The sequence below is a fragment of the Larus michahellis genome, chromosome 1, assembly GCF_964199755.1.
Source record: "Larus michahellis chromosome 1, bLarMic1.1, whole genome shotgun sequence".
Classification (NCBI taxonomy): domain Eukaryota; kingdom Metazoa; phylum Chordata; class Aves; order Charadriiformes; family Laridae; genus Larus; species Larus michahellis.
This window is the reverse complement of record NC_133896.1, coordinates 202,481,828-202,500,685: the sequence shown is the minus strand read 5'-3', so window position 1 is coordinate 202,500,685 and position 18,858 is coordinate 202,481,828. Positions and strand designations below refer to the sequence as shown.

Here is an 18,858-nt window from a genome sequence, read left to right as displayed (position 1 = left end):
GTTTCCAGTACAAATATAAGCCAGCTTCATTCCTAATTCAGCTCATTTTCTTGTAATTACAAGCTAGATGGAAAATACGTCAAAAACGTCAAACCCCAATAACTGCCAGTTCAGCCAGACTCAGTCACGAGGAAGTCCTGGCTAAGCGAAGGGAATACAGGATTCTTGGTGCCATGCTGTGACCGAGTGAAGTCATTTCTTTTTAAAGGCACTGATGCATATTAGACCATAATTTATGCCCTCAGGAAGACAATGTCTTAAGACATGCTCCTAACATCCTCCTAGAATATGCTAAGCACTCCTAAGATTTAACATCCTTTTCTGAATCATTCTTAACACTACTTCCAAGACAGAGTCACATTACAGAGAGGAAATTATATATAGCACAAGTATATTATATTGTTGAGGGATTCAGAGTTGACTTTATTCCCCTATCCTAATGGATATAAATCTAGACAAGAATATGACAATGTTACAACAAAACAACTAGCCTTAATGAGATGAAAAAATTGCCACTAATTTAATCAAAAGTTGTAATTAAGTACTGGAGTAAAAGGATTTGAACACAGTACACTGAAATATGGAGCACAATATATTTGCTAAGATGCACATTATTGATTTACATAGCAATGTCACTGGTACTTTGGCCTTTTGACCCTTCTGATGTTATTTTCCTGGCTATTGCGAGTTAACTTATAAGAACTTTAAAAAACTTAAAATAGCTTTCATTTCAAATGAAAAAAAACCACTTAACATCTCATTTTAAGATCATCCTCCATGGTAAGATCAATCTCCATGCATTCATGCATGCAGGATGCCTGTGACATTCTCTAGAATTGAAGGTGTAAAAAGCGTGCAGGTGACAGGTATTAAAAGTCTAACAGTCAGGTTCCAATGATACTGTCAGTCTCATTAATTAATCAAGCATTTTTCTTCTCTGATAGATTTAAGAGCACCTGCTTCAGTCAGACAGGCACTGAATTTGTATTAAAGCCAGAGATCTGACTATGCAACACCAACATCGTTGCTCTGCCAGGCTTCCTTAACTGACACATAGATCTTGCCTTTCTGGAAGAAACTAGAAAGTAAAACTTATTCATATACAAGTCAACAGTAAAGCACAGTGGCAATCTGCAGAATTTTATGAAGTCTACGTGAAGCCCAGCCGTGCAATGTGATGTGAAAATCCAGGGTAAGACACAGCTCCCATCTTGAACAACTCACAGTTTATTTTGAAGGTTTTCCCACTCTTTCACCTCTTAATTAGAAAATGAAAGACGACAGATTCCATCAAGGTTCCTTCCTTTCAGAGCGTTCTCCCAGAACACTCTGAAACACCCATCAGGAAGAAAATCGCTAGATTAGCTTCGAATTCTATGCTCTTTTGCAAAAATAAGAGATGAGAGCCTCTTACCCATGGTCTCACACTCTGAAGACAGCCCTCTGCGGACAGACAAAATGCAAATCTATGCTTAGTCTACCTCTCACTTCCCCTCATAAGCTGAAATAACTCCCAAACAAATATCCCATCAATCATGTATAATTCTGTGGGGGGCAGGTGGGAGATAAAGTTCTATAAAAAAACCCTCTGTATTTTGAACTTCTGGAATTGAATCATCATTTATACTAGTTTTTGTTCACAATTAAAAGAAGTGGCAGAGCAAGAATGCTGGCATTTTTTTGGTCAGTTTGTATCTCTATAAGTACTAGCCATTGTGGCATATACTTGCCAAAGCCAATATGAAGACTTAAGGAAAGTTTGTCAAAACAAGGCCATAACCACTTGATCTGGAAATTTAAAATTATAATGTATAGCCACCTTTGAAATAGCTGTGTTTACATAGTTCCAACCAGTCCTAAAGAATGGAGTTCCGAAGAATTTGGTAAGCTGTTTGGAAAATAGCAAGCACTAGAACAATTATTCCTCTTCCAGAAGTCTTTCAGGTCACAGGGTGTGTTCAGGAATAAACACAAAATGGACTTGTGGATCTGCTGCAGTTCCTTCTCTCTTCTCTTTTTTCTGTTCTTAGAAGGTACCCATTTAAAAATATTTGCAAACCTAAATCATAGTTGTGTTACTTACAGGTCTTGTCACCATCCCAAGCTTGTGGTACTAGAAGCTAAACAGACTCAACCTCACAATATTTACCTTGTTTCTTAGCACTAATCTATTCATTATACAGAGCTTACACATATAGGAGTACTTTTAAATTCTATGTCCCTTAAGACTCATGTGCAACAAAACTATTCACGTCTAAAAAAAATTAAAAAAAAAAATTACCTTTTTCTGCAGTTGAAGAAATAGTAACTGGAAGAGAAAAAAAAAGATATATGGTAAGTAAACGCGTCCTGAATCAAAAGTTTGGCTATAAGTGAGATATATGAGATAGCTGACTTGTTCCAAAACATACTTCAGGTGTTAGTAGGGCCTCCCTGCCCCAGTCTGGGGTAAAACAGGAGTTAGTATTCCTCCTGACAGCCCTTGAGGCTTGGTGAGTCAACGGAAGAGCTGCAGAGATCCAGTTCCCTGCACTAACCAAGCAAGCACATTCCTTTTCACAGACATTAATTAGATCATAATTTATGCATGCTCCCCTTCAGATATGCACCTAGCAAAGTTTTCTGAGGCATGTCAACAACTAGGCCAACAGCTGTTATCACTGGAAAGCAGAAAATGAAATAAAAGAAGTTCATACAGAAGTTCTTGTGAAACTGTGTTACATGTAACCTACTTTCCTCTTAGTTGTTTCCCACCACTTCTCTCTTCCTGTCACATGCTATTTTTGACTTTTTTACCCTGACTATTTTGACCCTTTCACTTTTTTACCCTTTCTTCAGGCATAGTTAAAACCTCTCCACTTCTTTCTCTTCTACATCCTCATACCCTTTTATCCCAACAGCAGATTCTATTGTTCAAATCTACCTTGTATACTGCCTGACTAGTACATCGTCCAGCCCTGAGGCTTCTCCAAAATCTTCACACTTCATTAATCAGTTTAGGTACGATGCTGAACAGAGAGCTGCTGTACTTACTGGGTCACTTTGTTCATATCACTCCCCTTGCTAGATCTCTTCCTTAAGACACTGAATTTCTGAAATTCTATAAGAAAAAGATATTTTCTTGACTCTGTCTTATACAGCAAATTTAAGCTTCTGGTCATCAGCATGAGCAAAAGGTTAACAGGGCACACCCTGCCTGCTGCAGTTCACCTCACTCCACCTTGTCTCTTCTCTCTCAGCTCTAATATTTCTACAGTCATCAGTCTGTGTGCCAGTTCAAAAGTGCTTTTTCTTGATGCATACTATAGAGTCTTAAATTTGCAGGGCTTCATTATGCACTGCAGACCTCGTTCTGAAGGGTTACTTCAGTCACAGAGGTGGCATGTGTCTCACTTAACTGCAGTTAAGGGTCTGCAACTATATTATGCAACCATGCCTCTTTTTATAGTCAACAGAGACGTAATGAGGTGATATCTCAATGTATAGATGATGCTTTTTGTTCAGATATGTGATTTTTGTTTGGTTGTTTTTTTTTTTTTCCTTTTTCTTTGTCCCCCTCCCTTAAAATATTCACTCAGCACCCTCTATCTGTCCATGGAAGCCTCTATGAAGTTAATGGAAAAGGTTGTGGTGCCTTCCACCTAAAGGAAGGAAGGAATTACCATCTAGAATAGAACAAGGCTGGCTTCAAACTAAAGGAGGTCAATCCTAAAGAACAGCTTAATTTCACATTAGCTATGCATACTTGCACATCCTCCTCCTGTGTTTCTGTCTGAAACAGGGACACAATCCACATAGAAGAATAGACTTGAAGTACATGATAAGCTGCAAAGTATGGATGTAAATATAAGAACAGGTCCAGTTGTGTCACCATACAGTCTCAGAACTACTTCACTGCACGCTGCAGAAGTGGCATTATTTTCAAAGCAAATCCTATGTGTGTTTCTGCTTGAAATTTCACTGATGTGTTATTTCTCCAGTTAAAACTTTTTCAACAACACACGGAGAAGATAAAATTATTAAAAAGGTGAAAAGTAAAACAAGCTTGCTGAGTAGGGTTCTTTGCTCAACTTAAAAAAAATAAATTAAAAGTACTTTAGATTAAGCTTTTACTTTGGCTCCTCAGATATCTTGAGTAAACACTTTTGCACACAGCTGGACAAACATGTACTTCCCTAGACAAGAAATATAAAAAAGTTCTTAATTATCCTCTAACAGAATGGGAGACCATCATTATGTATAAAACTACAGGAAGTTTTTTTAAGTAATTATGGTTAAAGCACTCCATAATCTCTAGCCTCATTTCTACTCTCAGTACAAAACAAAATTGTGAGCCAAATTTGACGTTTGAAGACTCAAAATAATGAACAGTCTTTCACGCAGAAAAAAAGCTTAATCATGGAATGACAGAATTTTTCAGAGTTGGAAGGGACCTCTAGAGATCATCTAGTCCAACTCCCCTGCTAAAGCAGGATTGCCTAGAGCACATCCCTCAGGACTGCATCCAGGCGGGTCTTGAAAGTCTCCAGAGAAGGGAACTCCACAACCTCCCTGGGCAGCCTGGTCCAGTGCTCTGTCACCCTCACTGTGAAGAAGTTTTTTCTCATATTTGATTGGAACTTCCTATGTTCCAGCTTGTGCCCATTACCCCTCGTCCTGTTACTGGGAACCACTGAAAAGAGCCTGGCTCCATCCTCCTTAAACCCACCCTTCAGATACTTGTAAACATTAATAAGGTCTCCCCTCAGCCTTCTCTTCTCCAGGCTAAAGAGTCCCAGCTCTCTCAGCCTTTCCTCACAAGGGAGATGCTCCAATCCCTCAGTCATCTTTGTTGCCCTACGCTGGACTCTCTCCAGTAGTTCCCTGTCCCTCTTGAACTGGGGAGCCCAGAACTGGACACAGTATTCCAGTTGTGGCCTCACCAGTGCAGAGTAGAGGGGGAGAATGACCTCCCTTAACCTGCTGGCCACACTCTTCCCTATGCAGCCCAGAATTCTGTTGGCCTTCTTAAGATTATATGACCTATGAGACTTCATCAAAAAGATCCCTAAATAAACTTCATAAAAATTAATTAAAGCTTCACAGCACCAGGAAGATAATTTTCTCTTTTGTACCTCCGTCCCTTAGGTCAGAATGCAGTTATTAGACTGTGCAGAACAATTTTAGTTTGGCAAACTCCCACAGTTCAAGGTAAAAGCCAACACTGAAACACTTGTGATTTTCATCCTATCGTCCTCAAGTGAAACAAAAATAAAAGATGTCCAGTTCTCTTCTGCCTCAAAGTTCATGCAAGTGTTTCTGTTTCTATCCCTTTCACTGTTGTTATTCCCATTTTCAGATAGATTAAACAAACAACAGTCCTACCTCTTGTCCAAATTCACTCAGCAAATGGCAAATCACTAGTTTTACAGGATCTTTATATACAAACCAAACCCTTCCTTTAAATAAATTAATATTTAATCTTTGCATAAAACAGACAGCAGTATTTGCTAGGCTGGCAATATAACAAGCAGTTTTATACCATTAACAAATCAATTCTAGCTTTTGAACTCTGGTTCAGGAAAAAACCCATATAACAAGACACATTGTGTCGCTCCGTCCCTGGCCTGAAGTTTAAGTTACAAGCTTAGCTCCCTATTGCTTTTCTCCTCTGCTGCTTCTAACTACTTAGATATTGCCATCAGCTTCTGCTAAATTAATAGCATTTTCACTTCAAATATTTTTAAAACACAGTCTCTTTTTTGGGGTGTGGGATGGGGGAAAAAAGCAGCACTGCCTTTTTGCTTACTGATTTTTTTTAAATAAAATAAGCACTCCACGTGATTTATACATTAACCTCAGGATGCAACGGCACTGTACAGTAGATTAGGTACATCAGCAGAAGTTAGTGCCTTCAGCACTGCAGTCAACACAAACCTGTCCATATTTCAGAACTGTAAGCATTGTTCTTTCGAGGATTTTCAATTATCTCACCATATCAGTCTATCGCTCAGATACAAAAGGAAAAATAAGAGCAAAAATATTCTTAGGATTGCCTTCTTAATAGTCAGTTTCTGGTTTCTCAATCAGACTTATGAAATTCTAGCAAGATACAGCAGCTAGGGAAGTATAAAAAAATATGACGACAGTGAAAGCTGCAGCTCGCTTCATTGCAAAGAGCTCAGAAGCAGGCACTTGCGTGCTCACGCACACTGTGAGTTTCCACAACGGCCCCGTAATTTCAAAGGATTCAATGTCTCAGCATCACAGCACTGAGCAACTCGAACGAAGTGAACAAGCCCCATCTGTCTGACTGCAGCACAGAGCTCTACCTTGGCTACCTCAGGGCTTCCAGAATCAGCTCCACTAAGGAAGGAGCTCAGCAAAGCCTGCCTGTGAAGAGAGGTAGATGGGCCTACGCTGAACTTCATGGTGCTGCAGCTTGTCCAGGATGTACAGGCCCAATACGCTCTGCTAGCCGGTCCTGTGCCACTGAGCAGCTTACACATTGGACCTCCCAACGCTTTGGGGTCACTGCAATACAAAACACACAAAACTAAGTACGTGACTTTACTTTCTACAGAATACTACCTCCAAAATACAGGATATAGCCTTTTAATGGGATGGATTCAAATGTGCTTTTTAACTTGGCCAGCTTCGAGGACAAGCAGAAATTCCAGGTTTGACTTTAACCAAGGAAAAAGTTTGGGCCCCTCGCTACAAGAGGGACATTGAGGTGTTGGAGCGTGTCCAGAGAAGGGCTACAAAGCTGGTGAGGGGTCTGGAGGACAAACCTTATGAAGAACGACTGAGGGAGCTGGGGTTGTTTAGCCTGGAGAAGAGGAGGCTGAGGGGAGACCTTATCACCCTCTACAACTACCTGAAAGGAGGTTGTAGAGAGATGGGGGCTGACCTCTTCTCCCTGGTGACAAGTGATAGGACGAGGGGAAACGGGTTCAAGTTACGTCAGGGGAGGTTTAGATTAGATATTAGGAGACATTTTTTCACTGAAAGGGTTATTAAGCATTGGAATAGGCTGCCCAGGGAGGTGGTGGATTCACCATCCCTGGAGGTATTTAAAAAAAAGGTAGATGGGGCACTTAGGGACATGGTTTAGAAGTGGCTCTTGTCAGGGTAGGCTAAAGGTTGGACTCGATGATCTTAAAGGTCCCTTCCAACCTCAACAATTCTATGATTCTATGATTCTAAGTTATCTCAGTTTTGATTTAGACCCTGGCAGCAAAGACACTTTTTCTTCGTGACCCCCGTTGTTCGTTACACCTCTTTCTAGATACTCTTCCTTACATTGTTGTCTGTTATCTTTCATCTCACCTATGTCACAGGAATGAAAGAGGCGGAAGCCTATAGGTTATCACAGGAAACAATCCTGCAGACATAGAAACATCATTAGTTGTGTAACAGATGAGAGTGGGGGGAAAATGTCATTTGTTGGAAGCATTCTTCTTCAGGCATGAACTGACAGAGGTGCAAATTTCAGAAAGCTTTGGAGAATTTTTAAAGCTACTTCAAGGAAACCTCCCAGAACATCTTGGAAGAACAAGTATGTTTAGGGAGCTGGTTTGCTTTCAGTTTCAGACTTATTTTTAGGATTGCCATGAAGTGTTAAAGCACCTTCCAAATCACTGTGTAATAGGAAAAAATTCCAAATATCTCTATTCTGAGGCAAAGAGGTAGAATGATCTGCCAAGACCTTGCCAAGAGGTATGCTAAAAGGTGACACATTCACCTTCAACCTTGGAAGAAAAAACCCCCACCACTTTACAAAACCCACACACCACATATCCCCACTCCCCTAAAAGGCATGTTCCAATCAAAGCCAGATATGCTCCTTGCAGAGCAAGAAATTCAACTGCAACTAATGCAGAAGTACAGAAAAGGAAAAGAACTGATCTTGTTACTGATGTGCTATGTTTATTTCCCCCTGTCCCCTCCCACGATGGCTCCTAGCAGGAGTCATACTTTGGGTATTACAGCCTTTCCACGAATCTCAAGAGTAGCATTCACATTTTGGCTGACATTCCTCATGGGTGGGAAGAAAGAGTGATAAATGTGCAATTCCATCCCTTCAGCAGATGTACAGCTTTAACTTTCCTCAGTTTTTGAGGAAAAGGATTAAATTGTACATATATATATATATATATATACACACACACACCTGCATACACACACACATATATTCCCAGAAGTTACCAGTACTGAAACTCAATAGAAACTCCCCACGGGCATTACCATGTCCGCAAAGACAAGCACCACTGCCATTATCTCAAGTTTTTCATTTGTTCAGAGAATGGCATTTAATTGAAAGCATAACTTAGATTTATGGTAACGTAATTCCCATTTGCAAATGCAGACCTTAATCACTTACAAGAAGATGGTAGAAACATTATTTACTGATACAAGTGGGACAGACAATGAGTGAACTTCCTTGAGCAAATACTCATTTGACTTCTGCTACAAGGCAGAGCCAGCACATGGAGACCTTAGCACCTCTCCACTGTTCTCTAAAAGCTGTAATTCCGTGACCTTTCCACACTGAGCTATTTCTTATTTCCTGACTGGCAGGCACCCACTAGGTGCTTTCCTCCCTAAGCAGCAGGGAGTTGTTTTTAGACAAATGACTCAAGACGACTGAGTTGACAGCATTATGTAGCCAAATGCCGACGCAGAAGATGCTGCCAGGTCCCTGCCGAAAGGCTATGGGGGCCCAGGAATCACACACATGACTTGCCACCAGCTGGAACACATGTCCTCTGCAGAAATTTGAGCCATATGAACCTAGAATTATTTTCATATGGTGCTAGATTGATGTATTTTTTTTTACTCCAGATCTCTAGGAGTAGGACACAGGTTTCCCCCCCAGTGCACTGCTAGGTCAGAAAGTAATGTTTTATAGAATGGCGAGGCAAGAGAGGTGGCTCCACAAGCCCTCATGCTGGGCTGGCATGAAGACACACGTGTTACCAGACTGCGGGCCCCAGCAATAGTGCTGCTTGAGGCTGGTCTGCAGCGTGGGTGCACCATCACCCAGGTCTAACACAATGCTTGTCTCAGAGGCATGACCTGTGGTGGACAACTCTTCCTGCAGGCGTGTATGAAGTTACCCCTCTCAACCATCTACCCACTCCACTATGGCAGACAAACATAGCAAAAGTGAGCCCTCGCCTTCCCAGACACTTCAGCTCAGGTTTGAGTACCAATGAAGGCAAGTTTGAGCGACCACAAACAGCAGGGAATTGCAGTGATGAAGAGTGAACGGCAGTGAATGGCCTCTTGCCCAAACCACAACACTGGGTTACGCACAGTCAGTCATGAGAGGGAAAACAAACTCTGCCAGGGCCACTGATGTCTTAAAGCAGTGCGGCCGTTGGCACAAGCACCTGAGCTAGAGCCCAAACTCCTCACACACACCGTGCACAGCAAAATCACTTGAGTAAGCTACTTTGCAACTTCAAGTCATCACAAGATGATGCCTTCAAAGGCACTGCAGGGAGTGCAGGGGGGGAGAAATCCGGGGTGGGAGGAGAAAGGAGGAAGAAAGTACAGCCAGGGAAGAGACACCTTACTGCAAGGGGGATGCTCTGCTGTTTATGGCCACCAAGTTTTCTACGCTCATGATTGCAATGCCCATTGCTACAGGATTCAATGAAGCATTATTACAGGGACAGGTAAAATGCATTAATATTTCAAATAGGGCAGTTCAAGCTGCACTGCAGACCTTTTTTATTATTTGTTACCAGCCATAGTTACAATTTGTTGGACGGTTAAAACAATATTAATGCAATTCTTTCACTATAATGAGTAATTTTGAGCACCCAGAGGCTTGCTGCCCAGAAAACATTCTCTTGTCACAATAACAAAGGAGTTTTTTATTTAGCCAAGGTCTTCTCAGCCTCAATGCAGAGAGTACATGCATAAATACACACAGAGCTACAGCAGAAATTAGCATAATCAATGCAAGATACTCCTTGGGTACTGAGTTACATTTAGTGAATTAAGCTATGACAACTTAAAAGACTTCTGCCATATATTCTGGGAACAGTAAATTTTGTGCTATCACTTCCACAGTTCAAAAACACAGCTACAAAGGCAGCTGACTTCTGGAACCCACAAAATCCTACAGATGACTCCTTACCTCTGCCTCTACAAAACATTCCTGAAAGTTATACCAAAGGTCTCCTAATGGTTTTCTCACCAAGGGTGCCTGCACATTTTAAATGATTTCACAGTCCCACACTTGCGTCCACATCAAGAACCACAATGTAATGAGCGACGTATCAGCCCAAATAACTAAAGGCTTTTTCTGCAGATGAAGTTAACATTCAGCTGCAGCAATGTACCAGGTTTGTTGTCCCTGAAAAGCCCTATTCCCTGAGAAGCACTATTCACTTTCAATTTACCATAATTGCCCAAAGAAACCTAATGTAACTCGATTTTCTTCAGCTATTTAATCACTATTGCCACTGCTCATTCTATTTGCATTTTGATGGATTTTTAAACACTAGCATTATTTCTATACGCTTTCCTCAGCTGCTTACTCAAATTATTGGTCTTTCTTCATTCAGATCTTTCCTAAAAATTCTGCTTTATCATAACAATAACAGCTTTATCGCCCAGTTGTTTGGAAGTGCTGCACATAAGTTGTTTCCAATGTTGCCTTTAAGCTATCAAACACAGCCAAAAGAAAGCCGTGTTTCTTCTGGAAAGACAAAGAGAGCTCTCACTTGCACGAGTCAGTGAGCTGTGCTCCCTCTGGCACAAAGGGGAATGGGAAAAAACAGAATTGCAAGAAAGGCATGGAAACTCAGAAGCATCTGAGTGTAGCTAGCTTATGTCCACACCACTAATTAATTACATTTACATTTGAAGGAGGGGTATTTACACTCAGGCTGGCCAGATCAAGCTCATAGTAACACTACGCTCTGTGAAAGGGCTTTTTGTGTTAGGAGTAACTCCAGTGGTTCTGTAGTTAAGACACTATGAAGACACTTGCAAGATACAGGAGAGACAAACAGGACAATCAGCTGGTGTTGACAGCATGCTAGTACCATGTGTTGTACAGAGCTGTCTTATACATGAGATCAGGTGCTCTGCAGCAATACTAGAAACCAGCAACATATTTAAAGTAAAAATCAAAAGAAACAAAATACACACTCAGCCAAAAACCAACATACAATTCATTCTTATAACATAATTTTTTAGGTAATTAAGGAGTTATCATTTCTTTAAAAAAAACAACAAAAAACCCAAAAAAACCCCAAACCACTCTTCACTAATTCGCAGTTGTAACTGCCAGTCAATACCTGCCTTGAATATTGTCACTCAAAGCTGCTTGTCTTACTGGCTCAGGACGCTACTAGTAAATCCATTTACTTCTACTCTAGACAGATTAAAATAGAGTGACAGTCTTTATTTAGCTATTCCACACAGCTGAGAGGTATGATGGCAAGAGAGCAGAGGTGTCAGGAACAAAAATTACAGACACAGCTGCTGTGACCTACAGATGTGAACCACTGCCCAGTGGCAAGAGCCGTCAGCCGATGATAGGGACCTGCTTTGTTAATCAGGCACTCTTCTTTGCATCTGGCTTATGACTCTTCCAAAATCAGTCATTTCCTTAATTACTGAGCCTGCTTTCAACAATTGTTTCCTCAAGTATTAGGATAAAATCTCCTTGCAAAACTCCGTGGATAAAAATCTCCTTGTAAATCTCATTACAAAGCATTAGGCACTCTGTTTTCTGAGAGAAGGATTTTACTGTTGCCAAGTTCATCGGGTAATAGGAGAAATCAAACTGCCCAACAAGCTGACTTCCTCTCATGCATTAGGTCACTGGATTCCTCAAATGCAGTTTTAAGTTTAATTTTTTTTTGGTAGCATTGGTTAGGTTTGATTGGTATTTGCCACCTGAGATTAAATATGGAGCTAATTATAATGAAAATAGCTAACTGTCAGCCAGCAACACATTAATAACATAGCAGCCAGTAATGTAATTTACTTGAATTCCCATCAAGATATCAGTAAGCCAAGCTTTTGAATAGAGTCCTTTAAGGAAGTTTTGTTTTGAAATATGTAATTTAAAAACAGGTCTATTGGTTGTGGGAAAGTTTAATGGTGGGGAATTCATGTCTTCAATACACTGGACTTGTAACTCCATAAATATTTAGTACTTTATTATTTTTATTATTAAAATATTTATGGAATAAATAAAAGTTGAAAGACTTATGATGATTTAGAGAATCTGTCCATATATGGCTCATCAGGTTGGCTGGTAACAAATGCTGTCATCTTTAAACAGTGGAGGCTTTATTGCTTGTTCTTCTTGCAAAATAAAATGTCACTCATTGAACCTTACTTGAATGGAAATATCTCAGGACAAACCTTGACCGTAGCTAAAGCTAATTCCTCTAGTTTCTTTGCAAAAAGGAACACATAGCCAGCAACTCCCCAGGAACATAACAAAAGATCCAGGTGCCGCAGAGGGAAAAAAACATCAAGGATAACAGGACAGAAAGTTTTGATAGAGGACAAGATCAGAAGGACATGTTTTTGTTGCAAGAGGTCTCATTTATCTACAAGACCACTTAGGAACATGAAAAAGGAACAGCACGAAGACTGCACAAGCCACTGCAAAGGGATTTTGGGATACTTCAGAAGATTTATACTAAATTTTAGAAAGTACTCCAGACTAAACAGAGAGGCAAGCATACAAAAGAACATCATCCATATAGCTCTCATTCAGTAAACATTGCTCTCAGTAATTAAATAAATAAATAAAATCCTCAGAGCTTACCTGCCTGCTGACAGTTGACCTCATATTCTTGGAAAGCATTAACTCAGGACTCTGTAAAAAGGTCAGCTGAAATAATATAAATCCTAATGCAATGTGTGTCAAGGAAAGAAACAGAGCTGCCTGCTACACCTCACAGGTGCATTAGCGCTCCCGCAGCAAAGTACTGGGTGTAACACAGCAGGACTGCCAAACTGCCTAGCAAGAAACAAGTAGAGTTTGATGTATGGATGACACCTGCTAAGAGGATTAACTTTTGCTGTCATTTTTCTAGGATATCACATATCATAATACAGTTGCAAGAATATCTACGTTTGCAGATGAAGTACTGGAGAGTGGTACACTGGTGAGAAATAGTGTTTGTGAAGAACAAGAAATTATTGCCACTGGTTTAACAAATAACTCAGGAACCACACAGAGTTACGGAAAGTCAGATGAGGAAAGTGATTACTTCTAAATATCTACGACTAAGTGCGAGGTGACCCAGACCCTTAAACCTGCTGCCTCCTGAGAAGTCACACAGAAACATGCACCAGGATGGGATCAGGAAGTGCAGCCACATGTCTAAACATTCCAGAGAAGCGATGCAGCAAGAGGAGAGCACTGTCACGCAGTACACAAGGAGACTATCAGAAAACCAGACAGCTGAGGCATGGCAGCACAGCTCCTGATGCCCTGTATGCGACTAACAGCTCTCCCTGACCATCCTTGCTGCTCACAAACAGATCCCTGTTTCCACTCCTAACGGCTCTTTGGCAGTTGGCTCTCCCAAGTGGCTCTGCAAGAGTGGGAAGAAGGGAGAAACATAGGATCTTTAAAAGTTTGAAAACATCAATAGAAAAAAAAGCCACACAAAAAAAAAAAAAAAAAGAGAGAATGACTGACTCTAGTGCTCAATGGTCTTTAAGCTTCCCTTTGTCTGAATTCATAAATTGTCTGAATTATGAATTATTTAAAAAGTTCAAGCCAACCCTCTGCACTAGTTGCAGCTTCAGCTTTATCTCAGCGGGTATCTACCCTGCAACACAGCAAATAGTATCTCTGTATGCAATTACTAGGCTGAACTCAAGCTTTTTTATATATATATAATTATTAAAAAAAAACCAACATGAAACTTAAGGAGCAGTCGATTAAACTAATAAAAATTTACACACACAAAGGATCCCCACAAAAATCCTATGTAAAATTTGCATTCTTTTCCAGATATTATAAAAAAAGACCTGCACGTTAGTTACATATTTTTTTCAAAACAGAACAGAAATCAAGTTTTGCTCTGTTTTGGGCTCCTTTGCAATGTTTGGGTAAATCTGCATGTCACAATCCCATAGACATAAAAGCCTTCAGGTACCATCAATACCCGCACTGTGGAAATACATTTCGCTTCTCTGTTTTTTTAATCCAAACTTGACAAACTTAAAAGCCATCACTACTTATCAAGAAGAATGGTCCAATAACAAGTTCTCTGCATTCACACTATGATAAGGCAGTTGCTGAGGCACTCAATGTAAGTTTTAAGTCTACCACAGACAACTGCAAACCAGCTTATAAATTAACTGTTTGTTTAGGTCGCTTCAAACAAATCACATCTGTTCCTCTCAAGGTTATTTACATTTAATCTACATTTTGCTTCATTCTCTCTGCAGTGGCAGCTTGCCTAATTCCAGATGAATTATTGCTTCCATCTCTAAAATTTTTTGTTCCAAATAGGCTAAAAAAAAAAAAGAAAAGAAAAAGAAAAAAGAGCTATTTCCCAGTTTACTGCTTCACAAGAGATGCATAAGAATTCCCTGCTCTGGAGACAAACAAACATCAGGACTGAAATACCACAAACAAAAAAACCCTGCATAAAAACCTCACTCAGTCTCTCTGTAAATCATAGGATTAAAATGGTTCCGTGCTTCACATTTAAGACAATGCTGCACCATATTTAGAATCAGAGAAAGCGCTGCAGAAACTGCAAAGGCAAAGCATGCTGTTCTTGTGATCCAGTTCTCTGACTATCTCGTAAGACAATTTTAATAGTCAAAAGGGAACACAAATAAGGAACAGATGAGCCACTTGGCCTTTCCAAAAAAAACGAAAAGCAGGGGCTTGAAATGCTGCAGAGGAGGAACTTGATTTAGCACCGATAAGAGAAGACAGTCAAAGGTTACGTAGGAGGCACTCCACTGAGGATTTGGGCGAAGCGGGGGCGGGAAGGGAGGGAAGCAGACGAGGGGGAAAAGTCTGGGGTTCTTTCTTGACCTAGGACAGGAGGAGTTAAGCACATTCCACAGAAAACAATTTAGTGACAGCAGAAGGAGGTAATATTGGAGAAGTGGCTAAAACAACAAATGTATTTGTTGGGGACTCATTATCCCTTTTATACCTGATTCACCTCACACAGAAAAGTCACCTGTGATTACTTTGAAAATGTTTCTATTAAATTTCATACATACTAATGAGAGAAAAACGGACACTCTTGTCCTGTTACAGGAAAAACATGCACCGGGTAGGGAGGAGTGAACGACTGTGTTGAAAACTCCATAAAAGCTGCTTCAGGAAACTCAGGAACTTATGGTTTATAACACTTCTAAGGAAAGTACATGTTAAACCAGCATAAACTCTTACCAGTTGTAGGAAACTGTTGAACAAAAAGAGCTGGATAAACACTGACATTGAATGACAGGGGAAAAATGAACCCCATGAACCCTCAGCATTTACAGGCACAATTTTAGGCAGACAACTAGGATTTCTCCTACTCCCATTTTCCATCATAGGCACTCTCGTGTTCCAAAAGTTAAAGCAGGTACAGTGCCATCCAAGTGTTTCACCACAGCTCAGACACCCATCTTTGTAACACTGTAAATTCTTTGATTACGGAAAGCACATCCACACTAACTCATAAAAATATGAGCTCTTAGAGAACAAAGTTTTAATTATTTAAACTTCAATAGACAGCAGAACCTGAAGTTCACAGTATGCAGAGTGTCAATAACCTCAAACTGATGTCTACTGAAAACGTACACTTGAAATTCTGCTCCTTTTATCCATAGTGTCTTGTAGGAAAACTGGGAGACTGGTAAGTGATGAAGTAACGTAAAACCCCTGATTAAAAATAAAAGCGAGGTTTTAGTTCACTGTTCTAACTCTAAAGGCATACAGCAAGCTCCTACTGTTGTTACCAGAGAAAAATTTGAGAGAAGTTATTTTTCATAACCTTAAATACTCCTACTATCCAAACCCATTCAAATGAAGAACAAAAGCTTTATAGTCCACATCTACAAGGCGATCAGGAAGCGCTGCACCAATGAGCGATCACAGCTACAATAAACAAGTAACACCACAAGCAGAGTTCCTGCTTAGTCTCAGATACTTGTGCTCAGCTCCTTGCTTTCCCTAAGCCCATTCCCTCCCCTACTGCAAAGCCATCCTGCCCATGGAACAGTTTCAGTCAAGTTTCAAAGCTCGGTAGAGGTCCCACACTAAGTATATGCCAGTAAGTCTCACCAAAGCTGTTCGATGGGTAGAAGAGACAAAGCCCACGCTTCTGTTGGGAAACAGCTGCTCTGAGCTCAGGTGCTTGTTTACCACCTGCCCTTTGGCAAGCTAAGTAAAACCAAACTGGTCACGGCACCCCACTTCTTTTTGACCAAATGGTAACTAGGGATCAAGGAAAGATCCCAACTACTGCAGAGCTGTCGGGAATGGTTTAGCAGAGACAGAGGAAAACTGACAACGGAGGGCTGGGGTGGGCACTGCAGATAGAGGGCTGGGAGGGAGAAGAGGGACAGAGTCCTTCTGCTGGCAGAAGAGTAGGAAAAGCAGACAACCAGACAACTCCCCAAGAAACCAGGCTGACTAGTTCTGTTCCTCTTGGAACAATTTTTTCATTAGAGGACTGCCAAGAGAGCACATTTCATGCCATATAAAGGGCACCCGTCCTTATAAACTAATACGACCAATACAGTGCAAAGCACCATATAAGAAGATAGATAAGCTTTCTACTCAAGCTGAGCATCTAGTTTTCCAATACATTTGTATCCAGTCTGAGCACTTCAACAGGAATTCTACTTATTTATAATAACAGAAAAGGTTCTCATTAAAGATCATAATATGCATGCTTCAGCCGAGACACTACCAGACAACCAAGTGCATCAAAAGCGGTTCAATTTTCTTTATTTTGAAATTCATGAGAGGCACATAAGCATAGTTAACTGTTACTAATGCTCTAAGCTGTTTTAATTTGCTGTTTCTTCTCTTGAAACAGTAACCCTCTTTTCCTACAGGAATGCTTCTTGCATGCTTAACATGCAAATGTACTTCAGTGCTGATAATTCAGCTTTTTCTGTAGTTTAAAATCAGAAGTTACCAACATACTGCTGATAATATCACCTTGCCATTGCTTGATTGCTACGGCATTAGCATTTTCAGAAGAGATTTCTCCTGGAGGAGGCAGATGGAATTACCTTCTCTCTGTTTATGCAACAGACACTTCAAATGGGAGCATTACAACAGATAACCATGTGCTTCTCATGTGGACTGTGCTTTGGGGAAATCAGAGCTGTCTCCCTACTGACAAGAGCTACTGCAGTCTCCTGGAACAGTAAGGAGTCAATTTGTACCATTAACATGAAGTTATGTATTCTAAATTACAAACTGCTTTTTTTTTTGACAGGATTTTAGACGCATTAGACACTACACTGTATTAAAAAAGGCAAACCTTTCTGCAAGTAGATGCTATGATAAGAACACACAACTAGTTACTCCCGTAGCTTTCAAAATCACATTTTTCCATACTTTGCAGAGTTTGAGGCATGAAAACAGTCATACACCTACAAGAATAGTAAATCCATAAAACAAGCCATTCTCCTTACAACTCTCAGCCCAGAGAAGAGCCAGAATTGCGCTTTTCAGAACATACAGTTCTTGCTATAGAAGTAAAACCCTAACCTGAACAAGATTTTTATTTTTTTTAAATAAAACTAGCCAGTAGACCTTAGTTACGATCTGCAGACAACTCAGCCAAAGTTAACTTATTTCTCTTTTTCTGAGTGCAGACTGCACTACCAAATTCTACTAGTGTTTTATCAAAATGGTTGTCTGTAGGAAACAGGCTGGCTTCACCCACCAACTCCTACTACATGTGTCAAAACAGTGTCTTCTGACCATCCTCTAGCCAGTCTGTATTCCAGCCCATCACCTGCAAAAACATTTGGGATAGGTAATAAGATACAAGTCAGACATAAGTAAAAACAAACCACAAGAAAAGAGCTCCACTCATTTCTGAGCTTCTGAGGGATGTGGTAAGCAGACACAATCAGTCCAATTCACTAATAGCATAATACAGCCATTGTTTACAAATGCAATGTTAAAAGCAAAACATGTTTTGATAACAAGGAAGAACACATGAAATGTTTTTAAACCAGTGCAAAGCTATTTGACAATATCCCTTATGTATTTCTAGGTGTGCTTTCTTGCAAACAGAGCTCTGGACAAGTTATGTGTGAAAAGAAGAAATAATCTAGTAAGAAAGTGTTCATTCGTATTTTTCTACTTAAAACTTTTTTAAAACATCTGAATGAGATGTTCCCTTGAGTCTTCTGCAGTTCCTTCAGTTACATGTGTTCACAGATTCTCTTCCACTCTGCTGACATTCCCTCAACTTCCATGCATTTGGTGAGAAAGGGCTATTTTCACCTTCCCAATTAGCTTAATAGCTAATTTACCTGATGGATTACAACTACACAGCAACAGTGGTCTAAATAAGCCAGCGTTCACCAGCATACAACATCAATGCTTCAGCGAGATACAACAATGCTGGCAGTTTCCATGGGAGGAAAACAATAGACTAGCTCATGAATCTTCTTTCATCTTATCCACAACAGTCCTCCTCAGTGTTCACAACCAGTATATAACTAATATAATTTAGGGTTATAGAAGAGTCATAGCCAAGTAAATACATACTAGCGGTGAATTACAGAGTAAAACTGAGTCTGTCAGACACCAAAAGGAAGACATTGAGCAATATGTGAGCAGCCCAGCAGAGGGGGGTGGGGCAAGCAGCACAGGGAAGCAAAACTGAAAGGAAA

General features: G+C 40.3%; 1 protein-coding gene across 3 annotated transcripts in view; it reads right to left on the bottom strand.

Annotated features, from left to right (window-relative positions):
• ZDHHC20 (zDHHC palmitoyltransferase 20) overlaps nucleotides 1-18,858 on the bottom strand; it is a 48,810-nt gene that overhangs the window by 26,758 nt on the left and 3,194 nt on the right. For all 3 annotated transcript variants that reach the window (XM_074569402.1, XM_074569396.1, XM_074569386.1), the window contains exon 2: nucleotides 2,282-2,308. In XM_074569402.1, the coding sequence (XP_074425503.1) occupies nucleotides 2,282-2,308 (27 nt within the window). The remainder of the gene's footprint in view (nucleotides 1-2,281; nucleotides 2,309-18,858) is intronic.